The sequence below is a fragment of the Enhydra lutris genome, unplaced genomic scaffold (assembly GCF_002288905.1).
Source record: "Enhydra lutris kenyoni isolate GAN:26980312 unplaced genomic scaffold, ASM228890v2 scaffoldscaffold10, whole genome shotgun sequence".
NCBI classification, from domain to species: domain Eukaryota; kingdom Metazoa; phylum Chordata; class Mammalia; order Carnivora; family Mustelidae; genus Enhydra; species Enhydra lutris.
The window spans coordinates 14,345,364-14,372,453 of NW_019154094.1; the positions used below are offsets into that span (position 1 = coordinate 14,345,364).

Below are 27,090 nucleotides of genomic sequence, written 5' to 3' on the forward strand. Positions count from 1 at the left end.
TCTTCCTGCCCCTTAATTCAGATCAGCTAGAGATGAGCGTCGTGACAACGCCTTACAAGCGCCTCTCCTTCCACGACCACATGGTGGGCACGAGGAACAGTGCTCTGCACTCAATGATTACCAGCCAAACAGAAAGGACCTGAGACTTCAATAGGGGAATGTTTTTTCATTTTAACAGAAAATTTCCGTTCTTCCCATTATCCCTGAGAGAGCTAGATGTGTGAGTGCAGGCATTCACGGCTCCACATCTGCAGAAATCATATGTACATTCCATATTGCTTATGTCCTCTTGTCCCCAGGCTGATTTCTTTTATTAGCTCAAAAAACCCCGAGCCTACGTTCACTTCTCTTGCTTTATATACCATAAGGTCTCTTCAGGTAGGTTGGCCTTGGATTTATCCTCTTGTTTTATCACTTTTTCTTCAAAACGAGAGAATGCAAAAATATGCACGGAAGAAGACAGACATTCTTAAAAGGTTGCCAAGATAAATCCAAGTCATGTTTACAGTCGCCTCCCAAAGACAGCGTGGAACACGGACAATGTAGTGGCCGCTCATTCCGTTATCCAACGAATGCGAATTGGACATACTCTGTGCCACACATCATTCCAGATGTTAGGAATTAGGCAGAAAATGAAAGAAAAGTTATATCCTGGTGCAAAGATACCAACACATAGAAAAATACATGATGTATGGGGCGCCTGGGTGGCTCAGTGGGTTAAGCCGCTGCCTTCGGCTCAGGTCATGATCTCAGGGTCCTGGGATCGAGTCCCACATCGGGCTCTCTGCTCAGCAAGAAGCCTGCTTCCCTCTCTGTCTCTCTCTGCCTGCCTCTCCATCTACTTGTGATCTCTCTCTCTGTCAAATAAATAAAATCTTTAAAAAAAAAAAAAGAAAGAAAAATACATGATGTGGCAATACTATAAAGAAAAAAATAAAGTCAGGAAAAGTGGGTGCTTGGGAGGGTAGGGTGGGGAATGGGGGGCAGAAAAAGCCCATGTAAGGACCTTTGAGCAGATACCTGAAGGAAGATGAGGAAGTCTGTCACATGGAGATCCAAAAGAGCTTTCCATACAGAGAATCCAGTTGCCAAGGTCCTGGGGTAGGAGTATAGAAGAAAAAGAAGGCCAGGGTGAGAAAGCATAGGGGAAGGGAGAGTGGCAGGTGATGAGGTGTGGAAGAAGCCTCATGACCTGATCATGCGTGGCCTCAAAGACCACTAGGAAGATGCAGCAATGCCACGGAGTCAGGAGGGAGACATGGGTGAGACAATATGTAACTTAGGCTTAAAAGAAACTCTCTAGCTACTGTGTTGAGAGTGGACAATAGAGGGCCAAGAGCAGAAGCGAGGAGACCTGGCAGGAGGCTTCTGGAATCATCCAGCCACTACAGAGATGAGGGGAACCTGATAAAGGTGGTCCAGCTGGGTGTGATCACGGTGTAGTTCTGGCTGTATCACAAGGCAGAGCTCATGGTGGTGTTATAAGCCAGTTCCCTGTTACTCATGACTGCTTAGACCTGAATCAAGCCTGGTAGGATGCAATCAACAGATGAGACATTTTGTTAAATACTTCTATTAATTATTCTTTACAAATAATAATTCATTTAAAATCAAACTTGTTCCCCCCGAAGGGCATAGGACTCCCTCTTATTTTAAGCAACACATAAATATCACCTTTATTTCTGCCTGAGAATTACCAAATTTACATTTGAAAAAAAATCCATCCAACAAATCTTTCTGAGGGCTGGATACATAACAGGCACTTTCTTGGGCAGCAGGGTACAGTAGCGCCTAAAATAGACAATATCTCTGTCTGTGTCCCGTCCCGTGCTCCTGGATTATTTTATAGCATCGGCAGTAATGAAGTGCTTACTTGTACCAAAGCCTTGCTATGTTATCTTACTGAACCCTTAGAAGAACTCAATTATCATCTGCATTTTCTAGCCAAGGAAACTATAACACAGGGAGGTTGAATATGCTGCCCAAGGTTACACAGCTAGGAAGTGGTGAGGCCAGAATTCAAAACACTAGAACAAAAACTCTCAGCTTCTGCATGTTCCTGGATCTTAGGTAGATTCCAGAACATGAGTCCCAAGAGACTTTTACTGTTCCTTGATCATTTGGGGCAGGGCACTTGACTTGTCTTAGCTTCAATTTTCATATCTACAAAATGAAATGTATTAAACTAAATAATCTCTAAGGTCCCTTCAGGTCTAAAACTTCTAGCGATCTTGCTCTAAAACCCAGTGCTCTCAGAGTTACATAGCCTAACTATAAGAAGAACACGAAGCAAAAGCTCATGCGCCATACAGTATAATTTCTCAAGGGTGGCTTTTGCATAAAATAAAGTAAAGCACTGGGGCGCCTGGGTGGCTCAGTGGGTTAGGGCCTCTGCCTTTGGCTCAGGTCATGATCCCAGGGTCCTGGGATGGAGCCCTGCATCAGGCTCTCTGCTCAGCAGGGAGCCTGCTTCCCCTCTCTGTCTCTGCATGCCTCTCTGCCTACTTGTGATCTGTCTTTCAAATAAATAAATAAAATCTTAAAAAAAAATAAAATAAAATAAAGTAAAGCACTTCCCCAGATGACCCTTTGTGTTGACCAGCTAAAAGAAAATAAGTCATTTTCAAGGATCCTCTAAGGGAGAAAAATTTTAGTAGCAGTGGAATCTATAGCAAAATTTCTTTCTTTCAAAACCAACCAACAATCTGGAATTATTGCCTTATAGGAAGGAGAAAACCAATCACAGGTACAGCTAAGATGTATCCTCCCTGTGCCTGGTTAACTTGTAACAAAATCAAGAGTAAGCCCACTTGTCTGCTGACAAAAAGTCTTAAGTCTTACTTCCTGCAGTGTCCTTGTGCCTGACACAGGGTAAAGTTCAATAAATACCAGTTGACTGAGTTAGTCTTGAGTGATTTAATGACTGCACTCAAGAATAAACAGATGAACTCATTAATTCAACAGTGATAAATGATAGAATTTATAGATAGAATTTATTGATAGAATTTATATAGATCTGGCCAGCAAATGCATCACTTTCCTTTGCCAAATAAAGGTGAAGAAAATAGTTTAGATTGATTTTAGTCTGTAGTAGAAGACTCCAATTTTGTAAACTGGTATTTTGAGGTGTGTGGGGAGTAAAAGAAATTAATTTATAGAACTATAAGAGGAAAAACCAGTCTGCTCAGGAAAAAAACGAAATAAACACCTTCAGTTCCCTGCATGACTTCTACAGAGTTAATCCCAAGCTGCAGTTTGATGACTGAAGATAAGGCCATGGTTCAATTTCAAATGCTTCACCATCAATACTAACCATGAATGCTGTTTGCAGAGAAACCACCTGCTCATATGGGGTCAACCCTGCCCATAAAACGACCTACACATAGCCGTGTTCAACGAGACAACAGGGTAGAGGAAGTCACACAAGCCATGAGATTTCTCCTGGACCCTTCATTCTTCAGGCATTTTTCAGAAGTTACCCAAGAACGTATCAATCAGATGATATAAAAAGTTTATGCACAGTCAACATCAAGGGAAAAAGTCAACATAGTACCTTTTCTTCACAGAGACTGAGTATCAGACACAACTGAGAAAATAAGAAGGAAGAAAAATAGCTTCTGCTATTAAAACCTGGAATATATAACCAGATCAAAGAGGAAGCTTGATGCAATTATGTGAGTAATTTGGGGGAAAAACTCAATTAGCTGGCAACGGAAGCCTGGATAGAACTTCCTAACCAAGACTATTTACATAATTTTTAGGTGGACAGACCTAGGCTAGATTTTAGATTAAAAAAAATCATAAGCATGTATGAACAATTATTTTCTAGTGACTTTTTACCACAAATAATCTCAGTCAAAATAGAGCTACTGATAAACTGCAAAACTGTAAAGACAGTTGAGATGTAAACTTTGTCAACAACACAAATTTACTCTTTGAATTCTCAACTGTAGTTTCCCCTCCCTCTGTTCCTCTGTTCCTCCGTTCCTTCCTTCCTTCTTTCCTTCCCTCATTCCCTCCTTCTCTTTTTTCTTTCCTCCCTCCCTTCCTTCCTTTTTTTTTCCTTTTTAGCCATGGGTGACTCAGAAGGAATATGCTTCTGGGTATATAAATTTAAAAGTCACATATACTCTTACTTAAATGACGCACACATGATGGAGACAAAATAACTCTTCTTCTCCAATTCTCACAGCCTGTTCAGATCTGCATTTGATAACACTATGGTTTTTCCCTATTTGCTTTTCTTTGGTGTCCATGAATGGAAGCAGAACAACAACAGCAAAAAAGGCACAGGAATCTGAACCACAAAAATAGTAATTTAACATTATTCATACTAACATCAAAATGGCAAGTGTCCACAGGCACTTTTTTTATTTACCTTCCTGCTTGCTCTGGAGTGTGAGATGGTCTTTGTAACTAGAAAATATTGGACATCAAATGTGCCCCTCAACGAAGAATCATGTTAAAATAATGGAGAATCATATTAAACTATGACCCATTTGTCTTATGCATTAATCAGCAACAGTTGAAAAAATAAGACATATCCTTCCCTAAGAGAATGGATAAACTGTACTACATCCATACAATGAAATATAATTCCAGTGATAAGAACGTAGGAAGTTCTCAAGCCACAAAAAAGACATGGAGGAAACTTAAATTCATATTACTAAGTGAAAGAAGCCAGTCTGAAAAGGTTACATACTATATGACATTTTGGAAAAGGCAAAACTATGGAGATGATAAAAAGATAAGTGGTTGGCAGGGTCACAGAGGATTTTCAGGGCAGTGAACCTATTCTGTAAAATGCTAGAATGATGGATATTTGTCATCACACCTTTGTCAAAAGCTACAGAATATAGCTCGAATGACGTCTAATGTGAACCATGGACTTTGGGTAGTGGTCATGTGTCAGTGTAGGTTCACTGATAATAACAAAAGTACTGGCCTGGTAAGATGTTGATGGTGGGAGAGGGCTCTGCGTGTGCAGGGTGGGCAGGTGTATGGAAATTCTCTGCACTCTCTCCTCAATTTTGCTGAGAGTCTAAAACTACTCTAAACAATAAAGATTATTTAAAAGAAAAAAAAATGCAAAGTAAAACAAACAAAAAATGACAACACTTATGTCTGTAAAAAGCTGCCACAAGTTGGGGCGCCTGGGTGGCTCAGTGGGTTGAAGCCTCTGCCTTCGGCTCGGGTCATGGTCTCAGGGTCCTGGGATCGAGCCCCGCGTCGGGCTCTCTGCTGAGCGGGGGGCCTATTTCCTCCTCTCTCTCTCTCTCTCTGCCTGCCTCTCTGCCTGCTTGTGATTTCTCTCTCTGTGTGTCAAATAAATAAAATCTTAAAAAAAAAAAAAAGCTGCCACAAGCTAACTTTTATATCTCTATCTGTACCTCTAACTAGGTCCAAATACCTGGAAGGAGACTACACTGATAACCAGGATCATACCCGAGGAGACACATGGAACCAGGACATCATCATGGGGCTGTTAGTTCTGTTACTGTTGTTTGATTTTTAAAAAAATCATGGAAATATGTGCACTATTACTTGTGTATTAAAAATAAAACTGTTTATCTCTTTAAAATACTCACTTCATATTTATGTTAAAGAGGTCCAAAGTTAAGTTACAAATATCATGACATTCTATCCCTAAATACTTCAGAATTCATCTCTAACAAAAACATTTTTCTACCCTAAAACTATTTTTTCTAATAACAGAAGAAGCAGAAAAGATTTTCTACTAAAATACTGGGGTGACTCAATTAATCTATTTCTTTTTAAAAAGATTTATTTATTTGAGAGAGATTTAGAATGCACAGGTGCAAACAAGTGTGCCTGAGCAGGGGAGTGGGAGGCAAGCAGAGGGAATGCATCTCAAGAAGACTCCCCACTGAGCACGAGCCCAAGGTAGGACTCCATCTCGACCCTGAGATCATGATGATCACAGCGGAAATCAAGAGTCTGACACTCAACTGATTGAGCCACCCAGGCACGCCTCAATTAATCTATTTCAAAAAGCTAAAGTCATATCAAAGAAAAACCTAAATCCAAGTGTTGAGAATTGATTTAATGGTTATTGCAAGGTTTTCCTAAAAACATTATCATCATTATTCCAGCCCCTTACTTCTATACAACATTTCACATTCTGTCCTTTAAAACACTAGCAACCTTACATACCCACAGGCCAAAATTAATTAAATTTGTTACATTTTTTAAATTTTGGTCATTTGAATTACAAAGGGAATACAATACAAAAGATCTATCATAGCAGATCAAATGTCTTTTCTTTTTTTAAAGATTTTATTTATTTATTTGATAGAGATCATAAGTAGACAGAGAGGCAGGCGGCGGAGGGGGGGAAGCAGGCTCCCTGCTGAGCAGGGAGCCCAATGCGGGGCTCAATCCCAGGACCCTGGGACCATGACCTGAGCCGAAGGCAGAGGCTTTAACCCACTGAGCCACCCAGGCGCCCCCAGATCAAGGGTCTTCAATTAGCAATAGTCGCGCCTCGGATAAACCTCATTGGCTACGATACTGCCACTGCGCAAAGCTTCAGATCAAGGGTCTTAACCAAGAATTCCTAATTTAGAATTCTCAGCGTCCCCAAGAAATACGTGGACAAAATTCAGGGCATCCGTGAGCTTGAATGGAAAAAAAAGTACATCTTTAGTTTCATTAATAACTGAAATCCAGCATTTTCTTCCAGTATAAATGAAGGTCATGGATCTCAGAAGCATTAGCAGACCCTGACTTTGTCACCATAGAAATCACTATATTTTCAAACCACAGAGTGGTTGGAGCAGGTATTTCAAAATATCTTGTAGAAGGTGTATTAATTACTAGACTTGTTGCCAGATCTTGTAACTTAAAGCATTAATTAAGAAGCACATGTGTAACTCTTAACCACAAATTTGTAATTTAAATATTTTGATAACTGCATTTCAATATAACTGAGTTTTGTTGTCATCTTATGTATGTATTTAATTTTAGGCACAAAGAGATGGCCTTGTAGGGGGAAGGGAGTTCATAGGTTTCCCAAGATGCCAAAGGTCAAGAACCCAGGAACTGAAGCTCCCCTTCTCATAATTCCAACCTCCAAAAAGCCATTGTCCACAATGCAGTGTGCACTTCTCCACACTTATTCCTTTACGTGGCCAAATATATAAAAACATCTAGGAATATAATTTATATTTTATGTGCTCTGTCATTGTGTTTTGCACTTAATTTTTAAAATATATTTACAAGTCTCTATAGAGTTTGGATATTCATGCTGTTTCCACCTTTCGGCTATTATAAAAAAGAGTAATAAAACTCCTTGTATATGTCTCTTCACAGACTTCATAGATCTTCACTTTTAAGAAATTTCACGGTAACTTCTATTTATAATCACTTGTGCCAAAAACAGATATCCTTAAATTTAATCACAAAGTCATTTTTATATTATGAAATCAACAAAATAATAGCTAGTCTTGTCTTTTTTCTTTTCTTTCCTTTTCTCTTAAAGATTTTATTTAGTTGACAAAGAGAGACACAGAGAGAGAGAGAGAACACAAGCAGGGAGAGTGGGAGAAGGAGAACCAGGCTTCCCGCTGAGCAGGGAGCCAGATGCAGGGCTCAATCCCAGGACCCTGGGATCATGATCGAAGGCAAACGCTTAACCAACTGAGCCACCCAGGCATCCCAGCTAGTATTTTCGTACTTACTATGGGCCAGGTCCTAAGTGCTTTGCATGAACTAACTCATTTCAATCCTTACAACCCTAAGGTGGGGCACTGTTTCAAGTTCAGTTTACAGGTGAGGAAACTGAGGTACAGAGCAGTGTTCAGTCTCTAAGCTCCCAAAGTGTGTGATTCTTATGACAAATTCAAACAAGCAGGAGTTCTCAGAGCATGAGAAGCCTCATTTAATATGGGTTCCATCAACGTCACTTTGAAGGGAGTAGTAGAGGATGACTGACACTTTGTTACATCAATTACCTTCTGAGAGTGTGTCCTGAAGCTCCTTAGAATTTCACTGTCCTTGTACATTTCAAGAGGTAGATTAAAGAGTAAAGATCACAGTGATTATTACAACCCACCACCTAATCCATTGGGGCAAAGGCTAGATGGAATGTGTCTAGTGTCAATATTGAGCTCCTTTGCCATTAGAAATGATAGCACCATCTTGGACGCAACAGAGGGTCTCCACTACATTGGACCCAAACAATTTCACAGGCAGTGACAGCAGATCATAAATCCAAAATAGAACACATGCCAACAAGTTAAAATACAAGCATATGTTAATGAAGACCCAATCTCAGTGCAGACCTGGTCTCCTCGGTGATAAGAGCCTTATTAAACTCTCCCACATAATTCATCAAGGCCCCATGCTGGCCAGGGCAAGGCTAATCTCTCCCCAGTTAGCAAGTTCCAGACAGGCTGAAAGAAAGCAAACCACGGAAATGGTATCTTTTTTAATGATCTGGACTCTGCTGAGCACAGATTAAAAAAAAAACACACACAAAACTCCCTGCTGCTGTTCCATGCCTGCCTTAACATATCCAAGCAATGAAACATCACTTGGGTTAATCGAGACAAGAAAGTTCTGTCCCCTTCCTCTACCCATTCTTGAGCTTCGAGCATCCACACTGACAGGGTAAATCATCAGAAAGCACAAGTAACAAAAATATCATGAAGCTCAAAGGTGGTTTGCCAGTAAGAGGAGCTGAATATCCCAGACGCCATCTACTACCAGAAGCCACAGAGCCAAATGTCTCATCTTCTTCCCAGACTGGAGGCGGTGTGGGGAGGCTATGGCATCCAACCATCCTGGGTTGGATCTACAATAAGCTGGGACTTTCAGAAAACTGCTTAACTCTCTGAGGCTCAGTTTCTTCGTCACCTAGGGTGACAGGCAGTTGTGTGGATTAAATAGATCTTACCTCACGCTAGTCATGGTTCAGCCATAGGAAGTGCCTTCAGCAGGGAAGGGATGCCCTACTGCTGGCTCTAACTCTACCTGCCCCATCTCCACCAGTCACATGAGGGGCCTGGGTCCCCCAGGGGTGACAGGAGGGGCTCTTCCCAAAGAGGCGGTAGAAGCAAATGCCCCATATGAAGTCATGGACTTAGCAAGGGACCACCAATACAGCTGAAAGAGAAATGGCCCAGAGCAACCCGAGAACAATCTCTACTCTGAGTTTCTGAACCAGACTCACTGGGTCTGAACTGAATTTCCACCTCTCACTTCCAAAGGGGTACAGACCTATTCACGGGCTTAAAAATATTTGTACCACTTCAGTCAGGAATTTCGTATTTTATCCATTTTATCCTCCTGATATAAGATTACACAGATATTCTTAAATGCCTGCCAGTATTATTTATAATAGTGAAAAGTTATAATTTATCTAAATATCCAATAAAGGATTGGTTTAAAAAAATTGGTGCATTCGTTTGACAAAGTACTGTGTGGTTATTAAAAATAACGTTCTTAAAGAATATTTTAGGATGTGGTGACACGATCTCAATGTAGTTAAGTGAAAAATTCAGGAATAAATTAGTATGTGTTACAATTCCAATTTTTAAAAATTTGTGCTTATACAAACTTAAGTATACATGCTATTTAGGGATACATATGTGTAGCAAGTTTATAGACAGGCAAGGCAACAACCAACACGACTCTGCAGAGCAAGGGGTTCTGCTTTGCCATCAAGGGCACATTTCCTCAGTTGCACTGGTAGCTACATTTTGTATTAACCTCGCTGCCACTTTGTATGTCTGCAACATTCATGATAAAACATTTAAAGTGTGTGTATAATGCCAAGGAGGTAATACATCAAAATGTAGCTACTGCTTTGAGGTGGGGTTATTAATGACCTCTCTTATTCACAGTGTCCAAATTTTCTACAAAGACTATGTGTTTCTTTTCATCTTTTACACTGTTTTTATCATTGAAACCATTTTTATGCCCACCTCAGAACTCATTTGTTTTTTAAGAGAGGATGCTTGGTGCTGAGCAGTGCCCTCCATCAGGGGCCACACCTGGCTCTTCCAACATCCTGTTTCCCGGGACACCACGAACCCTGGCTTTCCACTCAGGCATCGCTCCCCCGTTAGAAGTTAAACCAGAAAAGTGCTGTGGGGGAAGCCATGTCCCTGAAACCATCCCACTCGCATCCTCTGACGTGAGAAGAGATTTGTAGGCGGTTGCTAGGAGCATCCTCCTCTCTGCCATTTGTTCTCAAAAGTATAGGTTTGCCTTTTTTTTTTTTTTTTTTTTGTCCTGGAATATTTTACGTTCTATCCTGCCAGGAAGCTGGGGGCTCAGCCAGTGGCTTGGGTAAAGTAGTGGAAAAACTCAGAGAACGATTATAGCGTCAACCAGCATGGACATTCCATCACCATTTATTTTTCACCAAGTGCTGGGGTGGAGGGTAGGAGGCTAATTTTTTGAGATACGTCACCATGCCTGAAGACCCTTCCAATTCCCTTTTTAAAATGGGAACTCTTAACATGGGTCTTGGCTGAGCTCCCTGGGGCCCATGAAATCACACATCAATCTTGTAAAATTTCTGGAACCCAGATTCCCAAAGGACTCCATGACCTCCCTAAATGATGGGAGATCCCTGTCTATAAGAATAAGCTCTTTTCTTAGCTTTTGCCCTTCTATTTGGTCTCTAAGTCCAAGTTTAGTAGGAGGTTAGAAGGAAAACTATCTTCCAGGCACCTACCAAAATCTTGTCATCTGAGGCTTTGAACTAAAGCAAGATGTCAGTAGGAATGTTTGATGTTATCGTCACTCAAACACCCTGTGGGGCTCTATACATACTTTTTAATCAAGGGGGGAAGACTTCATCAGTGTTAACATCTCCCAACTCTATGTCACAGATAAATTTCTTTAAAAGGGCTGTATGTGTTAAATTCTACTACACATTAGGAGGGCTCACTGTTTTTCTGTTTTTAAAAATGAATCAAACAATCGGTACATACCAAGAGCTCAGTGTGCACACAGCACTGGGCTAGAACACAGTGGAAACTTGACTGTGATCCCCAAAGGACCCCATCCCTTCACCTAGTAACTTCTTGTTGAAAATACACATCTGATGACTATCTTTCCACTTATTAAGTGGAATCAAATTGAGAGTTACTAATATTACTTTCCCAAGCCCTCACATCCTCCCGTATGAGTCATCTGTCAGAACCCACTTTCTTTTCAGATACTTTCCACGACACATAGAAACAGTCTCAAGCAACTCTTCAGTAATGCTGCTAGCCAGTTAAGGGACTGTGACTACTGGATATCACCGTTTTAAAGCATCTCCAAGCAGCCTACAAAGGCTATTTATTAGAACAATTCATTTATTGGATTCAGCTACTTATTTAGACACTGTTGCCTTCATGGCAAAACATCTTCTCATGAGTGGCTCCACCCACCACTTCACTCAATGCAATGTACCTCCATTGAGTGCTGGTTAGGTGGGAGGCACTGAACATCAGTACCACTTCTTCTGAGGCCCTGGCTGGATCTGTCACACATCCTGTCATTTCCATATGACTGGGATTGTCAGTGAGCCTGGAACACAGCAGTCTTCATGTCTTCCAACAGCATCTAGGAGTCTAGGATCTGTCTAACTTTTACAGTTATTATAATACCATGTGACAATTTTTGGAGGAAACTCTGCTGAGGTTCTAGAATCTGTCTCCCAAGATTCAGAAAAAAATGCCAGGCAAATTAGAAAGGAGTTTGGCCATAGCTGAAGCATCTGGCCATCCCTACGCATAAAGGTAGATTTCTTTTCTATACAAGTCACTCTATCGTGACAAAACATGATATGAGATGATTAAAAACGAAAGAGAGAAATATCCTTTGCAGCTGCACCAAGAGAAAAGAAGTCAGACAGTTGATTATATGAGACTTCAGTGATCTTAAGAGAAGGCAAGGTTATTGATGCCAATCAGCAAAAAAACCAAATCACAATTCATAATTGCAAATAATCCTTTCATATAAGAGGGGTTCATGGTTTCTCGATTTAAAAAAAAAAACTTCTAAAGATATGTTTTCCTGAAAAAATAAATATAATAAATATCATGCAGTTGAAGAAATATGTTTGATGACATGTGATCTTAGATTAAAGTCTTGCCTAAATCACTACATCTCCCTGGGCTTCTAGTCTTCATTTTCAAAAGTGAGAGGACAGAACTATATGACGGCTAAGAGCTCTTTCAATTCAGAAAGTCAATGATCCTAATAATTACCAAAAAATTAAAAACATTCAAACATGCAAAAAAATTTGCTGCTATGGGACGTTTCATAGACTTCACCTGTCAATAATAAAACATTCAGCAAGTAAAGTAAAACCCAGAAGAACATCATTTTTTTGTCCTGTTACTATGGTATCCGAGTAAACTGGTCCAACGCCATCAATCTGATGGTCCAAAGACTGGAACAAACACCATATGGTGAAAAAAAGATGTCCAAGTACATTAATTAGATGCCAGCTCAGGATCACTCCATCATGGAAATTTGCATCACACAAAATTCTGCAATAATTAAAAATAACTAAAAGCATTGTTTGGACTGGTAAATAAACGTTATTGGTTGAGAACCCCATGATCCATGTTCAACAAATTTTCCGATTTTCACAGTGGTTTTAGAGGACTTGATCTTAAACATCTTTTTTTTTCCCCCCCAACAAATGAGGAAACTGAGGCCAAGCTTGCACTATTAGTTACAGGCAGAGCCAGGACCATGACTCAGCCCTTAAGTCTCAGCACAGAAGCTTTCTCATCTCACAACAATGGCGTCCATGGTTTCTGTGGAGGAGAAAGACTGGGGTCTAAAGTCGGATGGATCCACCATGCACAATGAGTGCACTCCAAGGAAGTATACGTGATGAATGACTGTGGGGAGCCCAAGAGGACCTGAACACCCACCCACCAGCCCTTCGGTAATAAGTGCAGCAGAAGCCAAGGTTGGCTTCCCAGCTGGGGGGGACAAAGAGGCCATACAAAGAAAGCTGCAGAAATTAAGCACCCAGCACACAGCCCCCCAAATTCAAGAAACCTCTTAACCTCTATTAGCACCAGCACTCGACTACCATGTCATTAAAATATCTTTAGTAAACTTCTGCTTTTAAGGAAAAATACAACAAGGCTCACATTTGGTAGGTGCCTAAGTCTGTACCAGGCAATGTGCTCAGTAGCCTCACTTTTACTGTTTTATTTGACCCTCACAATAATCCTGCCAGATGAAGTCTTTTCATCTCTATTCTCCAGATGAGAAAATAGAGACAAAGAAAGGTGTCGCATTAATGGGAAGATTAGGCTCTTGATTCAAATGAAGATCTGCTAAATCCAAAGTCACTCATTCTGCCACGCTGCTGGAGACTTCTCTCAGCCCTTGGGTACCAGCTGCCCAAGTTGGGCTGACTCACTAACTTCCCTGAAAGGGGGACAAACATCTGACCGTTGTCTTCTGGAACTGGCCTCTAAAACAGCACGGTGACATTCATCTAGATTCTCCTCAGATGCATGGATTTCATAATTCATTTTATGAGAGAAAAAAACATGAGCAATAAACAACTAGGTTTGCAAGCCAACTTGGCCGCTCAGCTTTCTCTAGTGAAGTGAATGTTTAAAAGAGTTCTCCTCAGGTCACAATTTCCATCGTCAGTAGCTTGAAGCCCCCTTAAAGTACACGGCATATTAACCAACAGATTCAGAGACAAGAGGTGCTCTCATGGCAGAGCCAGTAGAAAGCAGTGTACTTACACTTATGTCGAGACTACAGAGGCTAACAGCATCTTCATCTTGGGTGCTCTGCTTGCGTTTTCGCTGCAAAAGAAATGAAAAAGTTCAGATGTAGACAGGGATTATCTGATTATTATGATTAAGGAAAGGGGGAAAAAAGCAACCAGTTGAATGGCATATGCAATCCTTGTCATTTCTACCATGTTTTCCCCAATCCTTTAACCAATATATGTAAATGAACAATTCCAAGAAAGCCTAAGAAATCACAGGAAGCTTTTAAACTCTAAGGTAATTGGTTTACATTATTGTTCTTATCCCTGCTGCTACAATTTGTTTCTCTTTGTGTTTCCTTTTTTCCTAAATATCTCTATATATCAAGGCTCAGAAATTTAGATACAAAGTTCAGGTTCTGACTAACTTGGAAGTAGAAATTAGACTGGAAAGAAAATCAAATTCACTTAAAGATATTTCATTTTTAGAGCTCTTTGTACTTGGGTAATTTAAATTTGTACTAAACTTCATCCAGGGTCCTGATATAATCACAGAACCAGAGTGCTGTAACAAATCTTAGACATCATCTCCAGCGTTCCTATTTTATAGCTATAAAACCAAGAAAAAATCATTACTTGAATGGAAGAAAATTGAATTTGAAATGACCTTATGACCAAGGAAGTCTGCCAGGTTAGATGTGGAAAATATATTTTCTTCTTTTATAAAAGGAAACGAAACTCCATCTACAAACCATAACAAAGCTCATCAGATATATTCACCTCTCTTCTACATCCCAGCTCAACCAACCAGGCAAGTACTGCACGAGACCCTAATTTGTGACTTGCTAAGTCTCCTGATCCTACTTGGCAGAAACCTACCAAAGGACCAGAATCACTGGCCCACAGTTCCCATGGAGTCCAGAGACATCTGGAGTCTTCATCCCTAAAGAAGCTCCCCTCTTCCTCCTCCTCCATCCTACCCTGAGCAGGAAAGACAGAGTGTGGAAAGCGACCAGAACCATCCTTGTCTACCTCACTATAATTGTCCTATTATTTATTTGCTTCAGTTCAAGGAAGATTTGTTGAGCATCTACCCCAAGCCTGACCCTTCATTTGCTCCTGGGACCACAAAGACCAACAGCATGCACAGTTACAGAACTCACATTCCTGTAGAGGGACAGAACTGAAGGAATGAACTATAATGCAGTACAATCCAAACACCCTAGGAAAGTCACGTCACTTTTCTGAGTTACCCCTTCTCAAGTCTTAAGGTGTGTGTGTTGTGGGGGGGCGGACCTTAGCTTCTATTCTCAAAGGGAGAGGAGAAAATATGGTAATGCATTTTACAACTTAGCAGACTGCCTGGTACACAGTGGGTGCTCAAAACATGGGTTCTCCGAAAGCACAGTGAGGAGTAATTAGTTTGGTTTTGGTGGGGGTTGGGGAGGTCTTCTCAGAGGAGGAGACATCTGAAGAGGCCAGAAGGTGAATAAGAGTTTGCTAGAAAAGATACTGGGTGAGGACTAGAGCCTCCTGCTCCAGAGCCAGCAACCTAGATCTTCAGAACCTCACAGGTGCACGTGCTTCTATCTAGATTAGGGGAGTTCTGGGTCCTATATATTATTCCACTGAGCAGTGGAAAGATTTAGATATGAATGCCAGGAACCAGGAGGCTGAATCCACCCTCTGGGATGGTGCTCAAGGATCTGCATTAAGGAACTCTATTCTGGGGTTTTGGGTGGAGGGAGCCTTGAGAAGGTGCTGGTAGCCACCTGCCACTCGGGAGGATGTTTCATGTTTTCACAGGAACCTGACCCTCTTTGACTCATCCTCTAGTTAAAAGCAGCTCTGTGGTGTCAGTGAAGCCAATTCATTGGTTAATGTCTGTAAGGTGACTTTTTGAGGCAAGTAGGTCAAGGGATCTTTTTTTTAATTTTATTTATTTATTTGACAGAGAGAGAGAGAGATCACAAGTAGGCAGAGAAGCAGGCAGAGAGAGGGGGAAGCAGCTCCCTGCCGAGCAAAGAGCCTGATGCAGGGCTCGATCCCAGGACCCTGAGATCATGACCTGAGCCAAAGGCAGAAGCTTAATCCACTAAGCCACCCAGGTGCCCCCAAGGGATCATTTCCATGCTGGGGTAAATAAACTGAAGTCCGGGGAGATAAATAATTTGTTCAAAGTTATACGGCTACAGAATCCAGGATTCTAATTCCTGGGGCAGAACCCTTCACACACATCACTTAGAGCATACTTGGCAAACAGTTTACAACTAACTCATTTGCTCTCTGGAATGTCTGGTAGCATCTGCTTGGAGGGCTGCATTGAGAAGGACTATGTAGCACAGCAAATGGGAGAGAGCTTCAGTCAATCAGTAACACGTGCGGGGTGTAAGAGAGGGCAACAGACGCTGCTCAGGAAGCCCCTGCCCTTCCGGAGTCTGGCTGCTCTTCCCTTAAGTGGCTACAGTGTTATACCTGGGATCTTGGGAAATGCTGTGAGGGGCTGAGGCTCTGGAATAGTATCTGTAAATGTGGAAATAGTGCCTACCGGGTCAGGCTGCTATGAGGATCATAGATGATATGCATATAGCAGTTGGAACGAGGTCTAATATAAAGTAGGTGCAAAATAAATGGCAGCTCCTGTCATGTGTTCCCCAAACTGTAAGCCACACACTTACGTACTGCAACCCAGTATTGTGGGATTATAAAACTTCGTGGTGCTACAATTCCATTCCTAGAGCTCAGCAATTTTGTAATTGCTAATCAATGTGCAACACATTGATGGTAACCTGTTACCCTAAGAAGCCCACCCTGGTGAAGGAGAGGGGATAATAAGAGCTTTTTGCCTCATAGGCATCCAGACCAACTCAACACATGACCCAGCACTGGTCTCCAGAGCACCCGTCACCCCAGACACTTCCACATGCCTCCAGTGTCAAATCCAGAAGACAAATGTCCTCTGGCAGGCTTTTTAATTAAGCCATGGCCAGTTAATCTGGGATAGAATGATCTTGTTAAAAAATCCACACATTTTACAAAATGAAAGCTGAATGGATTATCAACGTGGATTTGCTTTTCAATTTCTGTTACAGGGGGTGGTAACTGGTCGTGGGCAGCAACAAAGAAGGAGCGTGATGTTTAAATTCTGGGCCTGAAGCAAAAATTTCACAAAGTATTGCTTAGTCATTTGTTCACTTGCTTTATGTTCACCAAGCACTCTGATGGGCAAAGCCCTGCTACAGGTCTGGGGAGACAGCAGTGAATGAGCCAGTCATGCTCCTTGCCCACTAATGGGAGCTAAAAAGAAAACAAAATAATTACCGATTATGATCTCTGCTGTGAATGAGTCAGATGAAGAGCTGAGACGGAGACTAGAAAAGGAGACCTAGTTTAGAACAATAATTTAATTTAATATTTTGCTTTCTGGTTTTTGGTTGACCTTCTCATCAGACATGAGCCCATGAAGGCAAGACTTGGTCTGTCCAGGTCACATTTCAGAACATGGTGCAGTATCTGGTGCATGGCCAACACCACTTATAATAGTATTTGATTGTTTTGTTGATGCCATTAGTCCTGCTCCTTTTGAGAAGCTTGTCATCTTCACCAATTACCCAGTTCCAAGAGGGGTGCAGGTGCAGGGAGTTGAGGGGACCAAATGAGCACCCCCTTCCGCCAGACTGGCCAGCCCAGTCAACTCAGGGGATGAAGGTCCCACACACGCACTGCACACCCCACCCAGGAGCTTCACAGAAGAAATCCCCAGTGGGAAATTTAAATCCCGGAGACACAGACAAATGAGCATCTCAGAAAGCAGGGGTGTGGCAGGACACTGCACTCATTTTGAACTTCACCAAAAGGACTGATAATGACAATAATCAGCTTTAGCCTATGAAACACTCACTACATGTCAATCACAGAACTAAACCTTCACATGTGTGATCTGATTTAATCCTCACGACCACCTCAGGAGGTGGGCAGGAATAAGTATTATCCCCATTTTGTAGAAGAGGAGATGGATGTTCAGAGAGGGGCAGGGACTTGCCCAAAGTTCTATAATGAGCAAGGGCAGAACCTGGATTCACTGGGCTCCAAGCTATGTGTTTCCCAACTGCACTGTTCTGTCCCAGACTCTGGAAGGTCTAGGAAAGTGTTGAGCACAAGGAGTTTGTGAGGAAACACCTTTATAACTTATTCTACCAAAGAACTGGCCTTGGGGCACCTGGGTGACTCAGTCACTTTAGTGTCCAACTCTTGATTTTGGCTCAGGTCATGGTCTCAGGATTGTGGAACCAAGCCCCACATCTAGCTCCACGCTGGGTTGGAGCCTGCTTTAAGATTCTCTCTCTCCCCCTCTGCCCCTCTCCCTTCCCTCTCTAAAAAAGAAAAACAAAACAAAACAAGAAAAGACCTTGAAGATAGTACAGCTAGGTAACATTCTGAGGTCCTTTCTAGTTTTAAAACTATCACTGCCTGCTGTCAGGTAGGCTACAGATGAACCAAGTCACCATTTTATTTCCCTTGTGTGTCGGAAACCATGGGCAGGTTACTGGGGGGAGCGGCGGTTCCTAGGCAGGAAGGACACAGTGTGAATTGTCTGCATTTACACACTTGGCCTCACATGTTCTCATCAGCCAACTGGAGGAGCCATGGACCCACCCTGTTATTCTTGTTCAGTTTACTGAAGCGAATGCACAGTCCACTTCCCTCTCAACCGTGAAAACAAAGTGCCTTGGGTGCTGTCGTCTACGCTGATTTGAGCACATGACTTTAAACCCCAGTGCCCTGTGCAGCGGGGCTATGAATGATTTTTGAATGAGTGACTGAAAGAAAGAATGAATAAAGGAGACCAGTATTTCCGAGGTGACACCCTTCCCTTCCGCTAACCACCTGGCTGCCAAAATTACATCAAAACCTCAAAAGCAAAGATCACTGAAAGCTGACATGCTTCAACCTCAGATTTCCCTGGAGACTCAAAACCTTCACATTTAAGCTACAACTCTTGCTTTTCAAATAGGAAAGGTTGTTGTTTGTTTGTTTGTTTGTTTCCTTACCAGTGAGGGCATTTATTTTCCTTAAAATACATAGACATTTAAAGAAATCATGGTTGTTCAACCATTGGTCCAAGTGCGATACTGGGGACTTCCACTCCTCCTGTGAGAAAAGAATGGCAGATCTGTTCAAGGGTGAGGCACACCCATGACCAGAGCATCTATCTGGGCACTGCCCTCCACAGGAGCATGGAGACTGTTTAAATTCTGGGCCTGTGCTTCGGGAGCAAGGAATCCAAGTATGATAACACCTCAACTGAAAGGGACCAGTCAAAGGAACCACATTATAAGTGAACTTAATGGGCACCTGAAACCTTTGTCTGAACACCTGGGTGCCTGTCTGGGACAGGCAGGAAAGGCAGTCACAGAGGGGAATTTATGGGAACAGAGGGTCTGAATGTACAATTTGATTCCTTAGCCCCACAGGTTACATTGGCAGGCAAGCACTTTCTAGAGGTGCTCGGGTGCTGGAAAAACTCATGCTTCTTGAATCAAAAAACAAGCAGGAGGCTCCTCTGTTAATTTGCAATAGAGCAAAGCCCTCAGTATGTTTGGATGTGAGGTCTGATGGGTATGTCTGGATGGATCAAGTGGACTCTGTCTGAGACTCACTACTCGTAACACTACCCTGCTATGTCAACCTTAGATCTTCACCTGTGCCCCTTCCAGCCCACTCTCATGAAGCATCACGTCTACGGCCATATCACCCTGAACACACCCGATCTCATCTCATGAAGCATCACTGTTCTTCAGGCCACTCAATGGCCATCTCCTTTAGGTCCGGTTACCTTCTAATAGCACAAGGCAGACCACTAAATCTCATTAGTAAATGGTCCAGAAACAACTACTTTTTCTGGTGTTCTGAGTGAGCTCTCTGTGGAAAGCACTGACCCTATCCTTAGCTGATCAATGTTCAGAAGAGCTGGTCCGAGGGGTGCCTGGATGGCTCAGTCAGTTAACCACCCAACTCTTGATTTTGGCTCAGGTCATGATCTCAGGGTGATGGGATTAAGCCCCACATGGGGTTCTGCACTCAGTGGGGAGTCTGCTTCCCTCCCTCTCCCTCTCCCTCTGCCCTTCCTGCATATGCGCTCTCCTCTCTCTCTTCCTTTCTAAAAATAAATAAATACATAAATCTTAAAGAGGAAGAAGATGATGATAATGATGAAGAAGAAGGAGGAGGAGGAGGAGGAAGAGAAGAGGAAGAAAGAGAAGAAGAAGAAGGATAAGGAGGAGGGGGGAGGGGGAGGGGGAGGGGGAGAAGAAGGAGAAGAGTTGGCCCAAGCCTGAATATCTTATCCTTACTGGGCTCAGCTTCCATTCTCTCTAGGCTCAAATCTTGGGATCCTTTGAGGTGTTAAGCCTTAGAATCCAAGGAGCATCACTGGGTGCTTTCTAATACACAAGGAAAGGGAAGTGCTAAGCACGGTGCCCACTGTTTAGAGGACTCTTCCAGTTAAGCCTCACTTTAACCCAGTTTAAAAACGCATTGCTGTTCGTTTTACAGTGAGGGACACTCGAGCTCACTCAACATCACAAAACTAGTAAATACTAAGAGAGGGATTCCTCTCTGGGCCAGCCTCACTCCCAAACCACTGACCTTTCTGCCACACAATGCTGTTTTCTCTTTTTATTTTTTTTTAAAGATTTTATTTATTTATTTGACAGAGATCACAAGTAGGCAGAGAGGCAGGCAGAGAGAGAGGGGGAAGCAGGCTCCCTGCCGAGCAGAGAGCCCGATGTGGGGCTCGATCCCAGGACCCTGAGATCACAACTTGAGCTGAAGGCCGAGGCTTAACCCACTGAGCCACCCAGGCGCCCCTGCTTCTCTTTTTATATTGTTTAAAAACAACATGTGCTCTATTTAAATTAATATATTAAGAATATATCATACATTTAAACACTTATTTAAAATAATACATGTTTTAAAACAATATAAAAAGGCTCCCAGGGCATTTGTGAGCATATGTCCCTGAAGGAGATTAGGAACACAAAGGAGACAGAACTGAGTTCAAAGTCCAGTTCCACCATTTGCTGTGTGGTGTGATCAAGTTACTTCTTCATCCCTTCATTCATTCAACATTTATTTATCCAGGACCTAGCATGGGCCAGGCAGTTTCCAAATGTGGGGATCTGTAAATGTCTATAAAACACTTCTACAGGCTTTGATTTCTCTATCCCAGGTCTCTTCCAAGGATTGAAGGACAGAAAATATTTTGAACTGGGCCAGGCAAAAGGCATAAGATTAAAACATGGTCATTCTTATTGCTACTGTGGCTCTTACCCTGATTACTATTATAACTGCTGTCACTGCTGTTTTGTTGTTATTTGACATTGCGAGGTGGGCAGGGTGGGCACCAGAGATGGGGATCCCGTGGGACAGTGGGTGACCTAGCGGGGACATGGCCTGACCCTCCTCAGACCACCCACGTCACATGCGGGGGTCTACGTGGACTCTCTCCGGATACCTCTAGTCACGTCTGCAGTGTCCCCACTGCTTTCACAGAGACAGGGCAAATGCGAGGTCTGATTTCATTTTAAATGGCTGAGATTGAATTGATTAGTGTTGGAACAGCCCTGTGATTTAATCACAGGGTTTTTCTATTTAATAACCAAGTGACCAGAGCAGCAAAAACGCACTGATGGAGGGAGCGCAGCTCCCGACCTGACAGCAAATGGCCCCTGATTAGTCGTTTCTAATTATTAAATTCAAACCAGATCTCAAACCTTTTTGATTTATCTCTTCGCTGGCAAACAGCTTTGGTGGTTTCAGAGGCTTAATGCCTCCCTTTTATCTACGCCTTCTTGGGGGAGAGATTAGCAGAAGGATTTTGTGTTCTTGTTCTCGGCCTTAGCTGGAGCTGGACTCCCTAAACTCATGTTCAAGCAGGGCATGGATCCACATTCTGTTTCTCTCTTGTCTGAAGCTCCAGGGGTGAGCCAGACAGAGGGACCCTTCCTCCATTTTTAATAAGCTATTGGTGGGTTTTCCTCCTCATTTTTTTTTTAAGATTTTATTTATTTATTTGACAGACAGAGATCACAAGTAGGCAGAGAAGCAGACAGAGAGAGAGGAGGAAGCAGGCTCCCCGCTGAGCAGAGAGCCCGATGTGGGGCTCGATCCCAGGACCCTGGGATCATGACCTGAGCCGAAGGCAGAGGCTTTAACCCACTCAGCCACCCAGGCGCCCCATCCTCCTTATTTTTAAAACATCCTTCTCTAGCACCCAGGAACCCTGAGCCTTTTTTCTAGACTTTTCAATGTCCTCACAGGGTAGCAAACCTGGAAATCATGGTACTCTCTGAGCCACGGGGAAATAAATCTTTACTCACATGAAATATAATTTTGCGTGCAGATGCCATTAACTATAGTTTGGCGATGTTAAGGGGGCACTAAAGTCAGACATGGTGGCTTCATACCCTAATTATGCCCTTTATTTGTTGTAGAACCTTAAGCACATCATTTCACCTCTCCATACCTGAATTTCCTCGTCTATAAAATGGGAGTACAAATGCTACTATGAGAGTTAACTAGATTAATGTGGGTAAAGAGCTTAGCACAGTGCCTGGCACACAGGAATGTCTCAAGTATTTTTTGGTAAAATTTTATTTATTTATTTGACACAGAGAGAGAGATCACAAGTAGGGAGAGCAGCAGGCAGAGAGAGAGGTGGAATCAGGCTTCCTGCTGAGCAGGGAGCCCAATACAGGGCTTGATCCCAGGACCCTGGGAGAGATCAGGACCTGAGCCAAAGGCAGACACTTAACCAACTGAGCCACCCAGGTACCCCAGGAATGGCTCAAGTATTAACTCATTAGTAGCAGAAGCCATTGCAGCAGTAACAGCAAGTGAGAGCAGGACACCAAAGGAAAAAAGAAATCACAGAGAAAATACATAAAATGTATAAGTGTCTACCCATTAACTTGATTTTGGCAAACTGGGAAAAGCCTCAATTATTGATTTTGGCCATGGAACACCTGGCCCTTAGCTTGTTTGGAAGCAGAGATGAAGTCGTCTTGGCCAATGAAAGGTCCTTTTCTCCCGTGGGAAGAAAAACATGTTCAGCCAGACAAATGGGAGGAGGGAAAAGCCAGCCAGCAGGCTGCCACCACCAGCCCTGCTAAGCAACGGGCAGTGAGATTCACTGTCATTTCTCAAACATAGACCACTTTCCCCTCCAAAACACTCACGGCCAGAGGAGCAGGTAAGGAGACAGAAAATTTGTCTACCCAGAGCAGAGGGCTGGTGAGTATGTTTTCCAGAAAGATTATCCTAGAAAAACTTCATGATGGGGAACAGTTTAAAGTGGGAGAAGGGCTGTCATTCACAAATATTTTGAACAATAGGATTTGACAAGAACCACAAAATTGAATTAACACAGCATTCTTTTCTTGACCTTCTAATAATTACTATAATTATTTTATTTTTTTTCTACTGGATCTCAGGTGCACTGAGTCGGACTAATCACTGAAGTCCTTGGTTCATGACACATTACAATCACTGGTGCTTCCCCAGCCCCTTTTTTAATATGTTTATTCATTCTTTTTTAATAGGTAATGAATGCCCATTTATTAAAATTCTTTGCATATGGAATGGTTTGAAGCCCTTATCAACAAAAATATTGTTCATATAGTTTAGGGACTGTCCGAACAATTGCTTTATTTCTAGCTAATTACTCTATGTAACCCATCAACTTAGATAGTCCAACTGTACAATTCAGAGTCAAATATGCTTATGGCCCGTGGTAATACTGGGAATCCAATTTTACAAGGAGAGTTCTCCTTTCTTTACTCATTTGTGTTCCCGCCCTTCCCTATCTAGAAAGTCCCCAAATGCATCCCATGTATTCCCAAGTAGGTCCCCAGCTGCTAACAGGCAAGCATTTAACCATAGGGAGAGCAAGGTTTCCCTCTAGCCACTGGCCTCTGGACCATCTACTTCTGGGGGCACCCTGACATACAAAGCAGAGACGAAGAACATCAGAGAAACGGCTGTACCTGCTAAGAGGCTCTGTAAATCCTGAGAACTCATCAGGACCGCCCTTTATTTATAAAAAAGTTTCCCTGGCAGAACCATAAGGTACTGCCTATCAGATTAGAACTCCTTCCCCCTCCTTCCCTTTCCTGGGTTTATAATGACAACTGTCTATCAAGAATCCACTGTATGGGGGCGCCTGGGGGGCTCAGTCGGTTGAGTGCCTGCCTCTGGCTTAGGTCATGATTCCAAGGCCCTGGGATTGAGTCCTGAGTCGGGCTCCCTGCTCAGTCAGGAGCCTGCTTCTCCCTCTGCCTGCTGCTCCCCCTGCTTGTGCATGCTCTCTCTCACTCTTTGTCAAATAAATAAATAAAATTAAAAAAAAAAAAAAGAATCCACTGAATGCTGGGTACTTTCTCTATGTGACATCCAATCTTTACAGCAGTATGAAGTAATGATTACACATGAGGAAGTTGAGGCTTAAAGAGTTTAAATGGCTCATTAAGGTTGCTCTGTAAGTGCACAAAACTAAGATTTTATGTCAGCTCTGGCTATCTGTGTAGCCAGTACAGCCGGCCCACATCCCCAGGAAGTCATTATGCCCCTGCATTACTGGGCTTTCTACAGGCCAGAAATGCCCAGGATTTAATGCCTTCCAGAGCAGCCCTCAACCTGTGATGTACTGGAGTTGGTATGTAAATAGCCCAGCTTCCTAAAGTCTGGAGGGACAACTCTTAGGCATGGTCTCAGTCCACCAAGGGGTTTAAAAAGCTCTCATGCCTGCCTTTCCCAGGGATTCTGAACATTAGGAGTTTCAAAAGCACCCCAGGTAATTCTAATGTTTGAGAACCTCTGTCTCAGATAGTGTCCCAGAACCCCCCCACCCCAGGACTGAGCTCCAGCTGCCCACAGAGCTAACCTGTTCCTGATTCCTTCCCGTACCAGCTTCCTTCCCTTCCCTGCCTCTTCCCTGCTCCCTCACTGGGGCTTCTGGAGATCGCTTCCTGAATAAACTACCTGCACTTGTATCCGGGTCTGTTATTGAGGGACTGAGCAGAAGATAAGCTGAATATAGCTTTGTGCTTCTAACACTGGAAGTGTAGCAGGAGGCAGATGAAGCCACAAAATAAACACACTTCATCAACTTGACTTTTCAGGAAGCCATGCCAGTCATTATTTGTGTATTTCAACAAGAACAGAATGTCAATCTACATGAGAGTTTAAAGATAAGTCTGGGAAGAAATTTAAAATCAAGTGACCTTCACATCAATCTTCCCTCGTACAAGACACACAAAGGGCTGAGTTCGCTTCCCCTCTGATCAGAGTTTGGGAAGGGTCCAGACGCCAGAGAGAGTCACAGCTCCTCCTTCTCCTGGCTGCGTGGTCCACCCACATAGTTCTCCTCCAGCAGAGAGGAGTCCTGATAAGGCTCTACCAGGGGGCTTCCATATATTTTTACTGAGATCCATGCACAAGGATGTTTACTGTAGTATTATTTACAACAACAAGATACTGGGAACAAAATGTCCACCAAAAGAGACTGGTTAAATAAAACTAGCCCATCTGTATAATAAGAAATACAGTGTTATTAGAAAGAATAGTGTAGAGCCATACAATATATGGAAGGACCTCCAGGATGTACTGAGTCACCAAAATGATAATAATAGAATAATAATAAATAGTATCCACAGCACTTTTTCCTGCTGTGTCAAATTCTTAAAACTAAAAGAGAACAAATACATACTCTCATGTACCAATATACATACATCCTGATATATGTATTAAACTTTTTTCTGTAAGGAAGCACATGAAACTGGGAACAGATCTGATCATGTCTATATGTCATTGTATTAATGCTGTTATAGGTAATCTGGGTAGTGAGACAACTGTCCTTTCAGTAATGGTTGTTTTCTTCTTTATATATCTCTGTACTAAAGCAAGATGACATACCGAAAACTTTTTTATTTTTTTTTATTTTTTTTAAAGATTTTATTTATTTGTCAGAAAGAGAGAGAGAGAAAGCACACAAGCAGGCAGAGAGGCAGGCAGAGGCAGAGAGAGAGGCAGGCTCCCCGCTGAGCAAGGAGCCCGACGCGGGACTCGATCCCAGGACCCTGGGATCATGACCCGAGCCGAAGGCAGCGGCCCAACCCACTGAGCCACCCAGGCGTCCCCCGAAAACTTTTTTAAAAAATAGATTCATGTAGGTAGATTGGAATTGGAGGCATCAGAATGAATTCATGGTTACACACACACACACACACACACACACACACACACACACTTATATTTTTTCCCTACTTCTATCTACTGAGAGGTGTAAAAGCATTGATACCCTAGCAGCTTTGAACACACCAAGCACCCAGACCTTGGTTTCTAAATACCATTCTCCACTAAAAGGACCCAAGGAAACTTGGAGAAAAGGCTGGTTTCAGAGCTAGGGCAGGGAAAATACAAATGAACCTGGAACATCTTTTTGTATCAGGAAGGAATGAAGTGCTCTAAGAATGACGGAGAGAGTCACCAGCTTGTAGGGATCTCACCAGTCACATCGGAGACAATCTCAGCATCAGATGAATGATGATAGTAATAGACCATAACCCACCAAATAAAATAGGAATCCAGGAGCCCATGCTGACATAAACAATTGAATGAATAAACGGCTGAGAAGGGAAATCTCTTCTGTACAGTTGGAACACTAATAAACAGAGATGAGATGATGGAGCATCAGCAGGTGCCAAAACTAGCAGGTTAACATTTCAAGACAAAGAGGAGTCTTTTATAGCTTCAATTTACTTGTTACCTAAAAAGGGTAAAAATCTGAATTTCACAATGGAGAAACTTACAAGATGCCACTTGAACTAAGTAATCAAAGCTAATGTCACCAATTCTGGGACAAACTGGTATCACAAGTCCTCTGATGTGACGCACTGAGAAAGGCATCATATCACTCCTATAAATATTCCTGTGAAAAATGCACAGCCTAAAAAAAAAATTATGCTCCCATAACTCTAGATACTTTTTAAATGCATAATCCCAATCTAAACATATAAGAAACATTTGATAAACCCACACTGAGAGACACCATATAACATAACTGGTCTCTATTCTTTAAAACTCTCAAAATCAAGAAATACCAAGAAATCCTGGGGGAACTCTTCCAGATTAAAGGAGGCTAAAGAATACCTAAGAGTAAATGCAATGCATGACCTGGAATTGGATTCTGGACCAGAAAAAACAATAGCTGTAAAAAACTGTGACCATTGGCAAATATCTAAAAAGAATGGATTAGTTAAAAAATTCTGTCAATATTAAATTTCCTGTTTTTGATCATTTGATACTATAAGAGAGGA

The 27,090-nt window shown here is 42.4% G+C and overlaps 1 protein-coding gene across 1 annotated transcript in view; it reads right to left on the minus strand.

Moving 5' to 3' along the window:
* Window positions 1–27,090, minus strand: part of LOC111143883 (Rho guanine nucleotide exchange factor 3) — a 312,758-nt gene that overhangs the window by 132,944 nt on the left and 152,724 nt on the right. Inside the window, 1 exon segment of the mRNA XM_022497910.1 lies at window positions 13,746–13,808. Within this exon segment, the coding sequence (XP_022353618.1) occupies window positions 13,746–13,808 (63 nt within the window).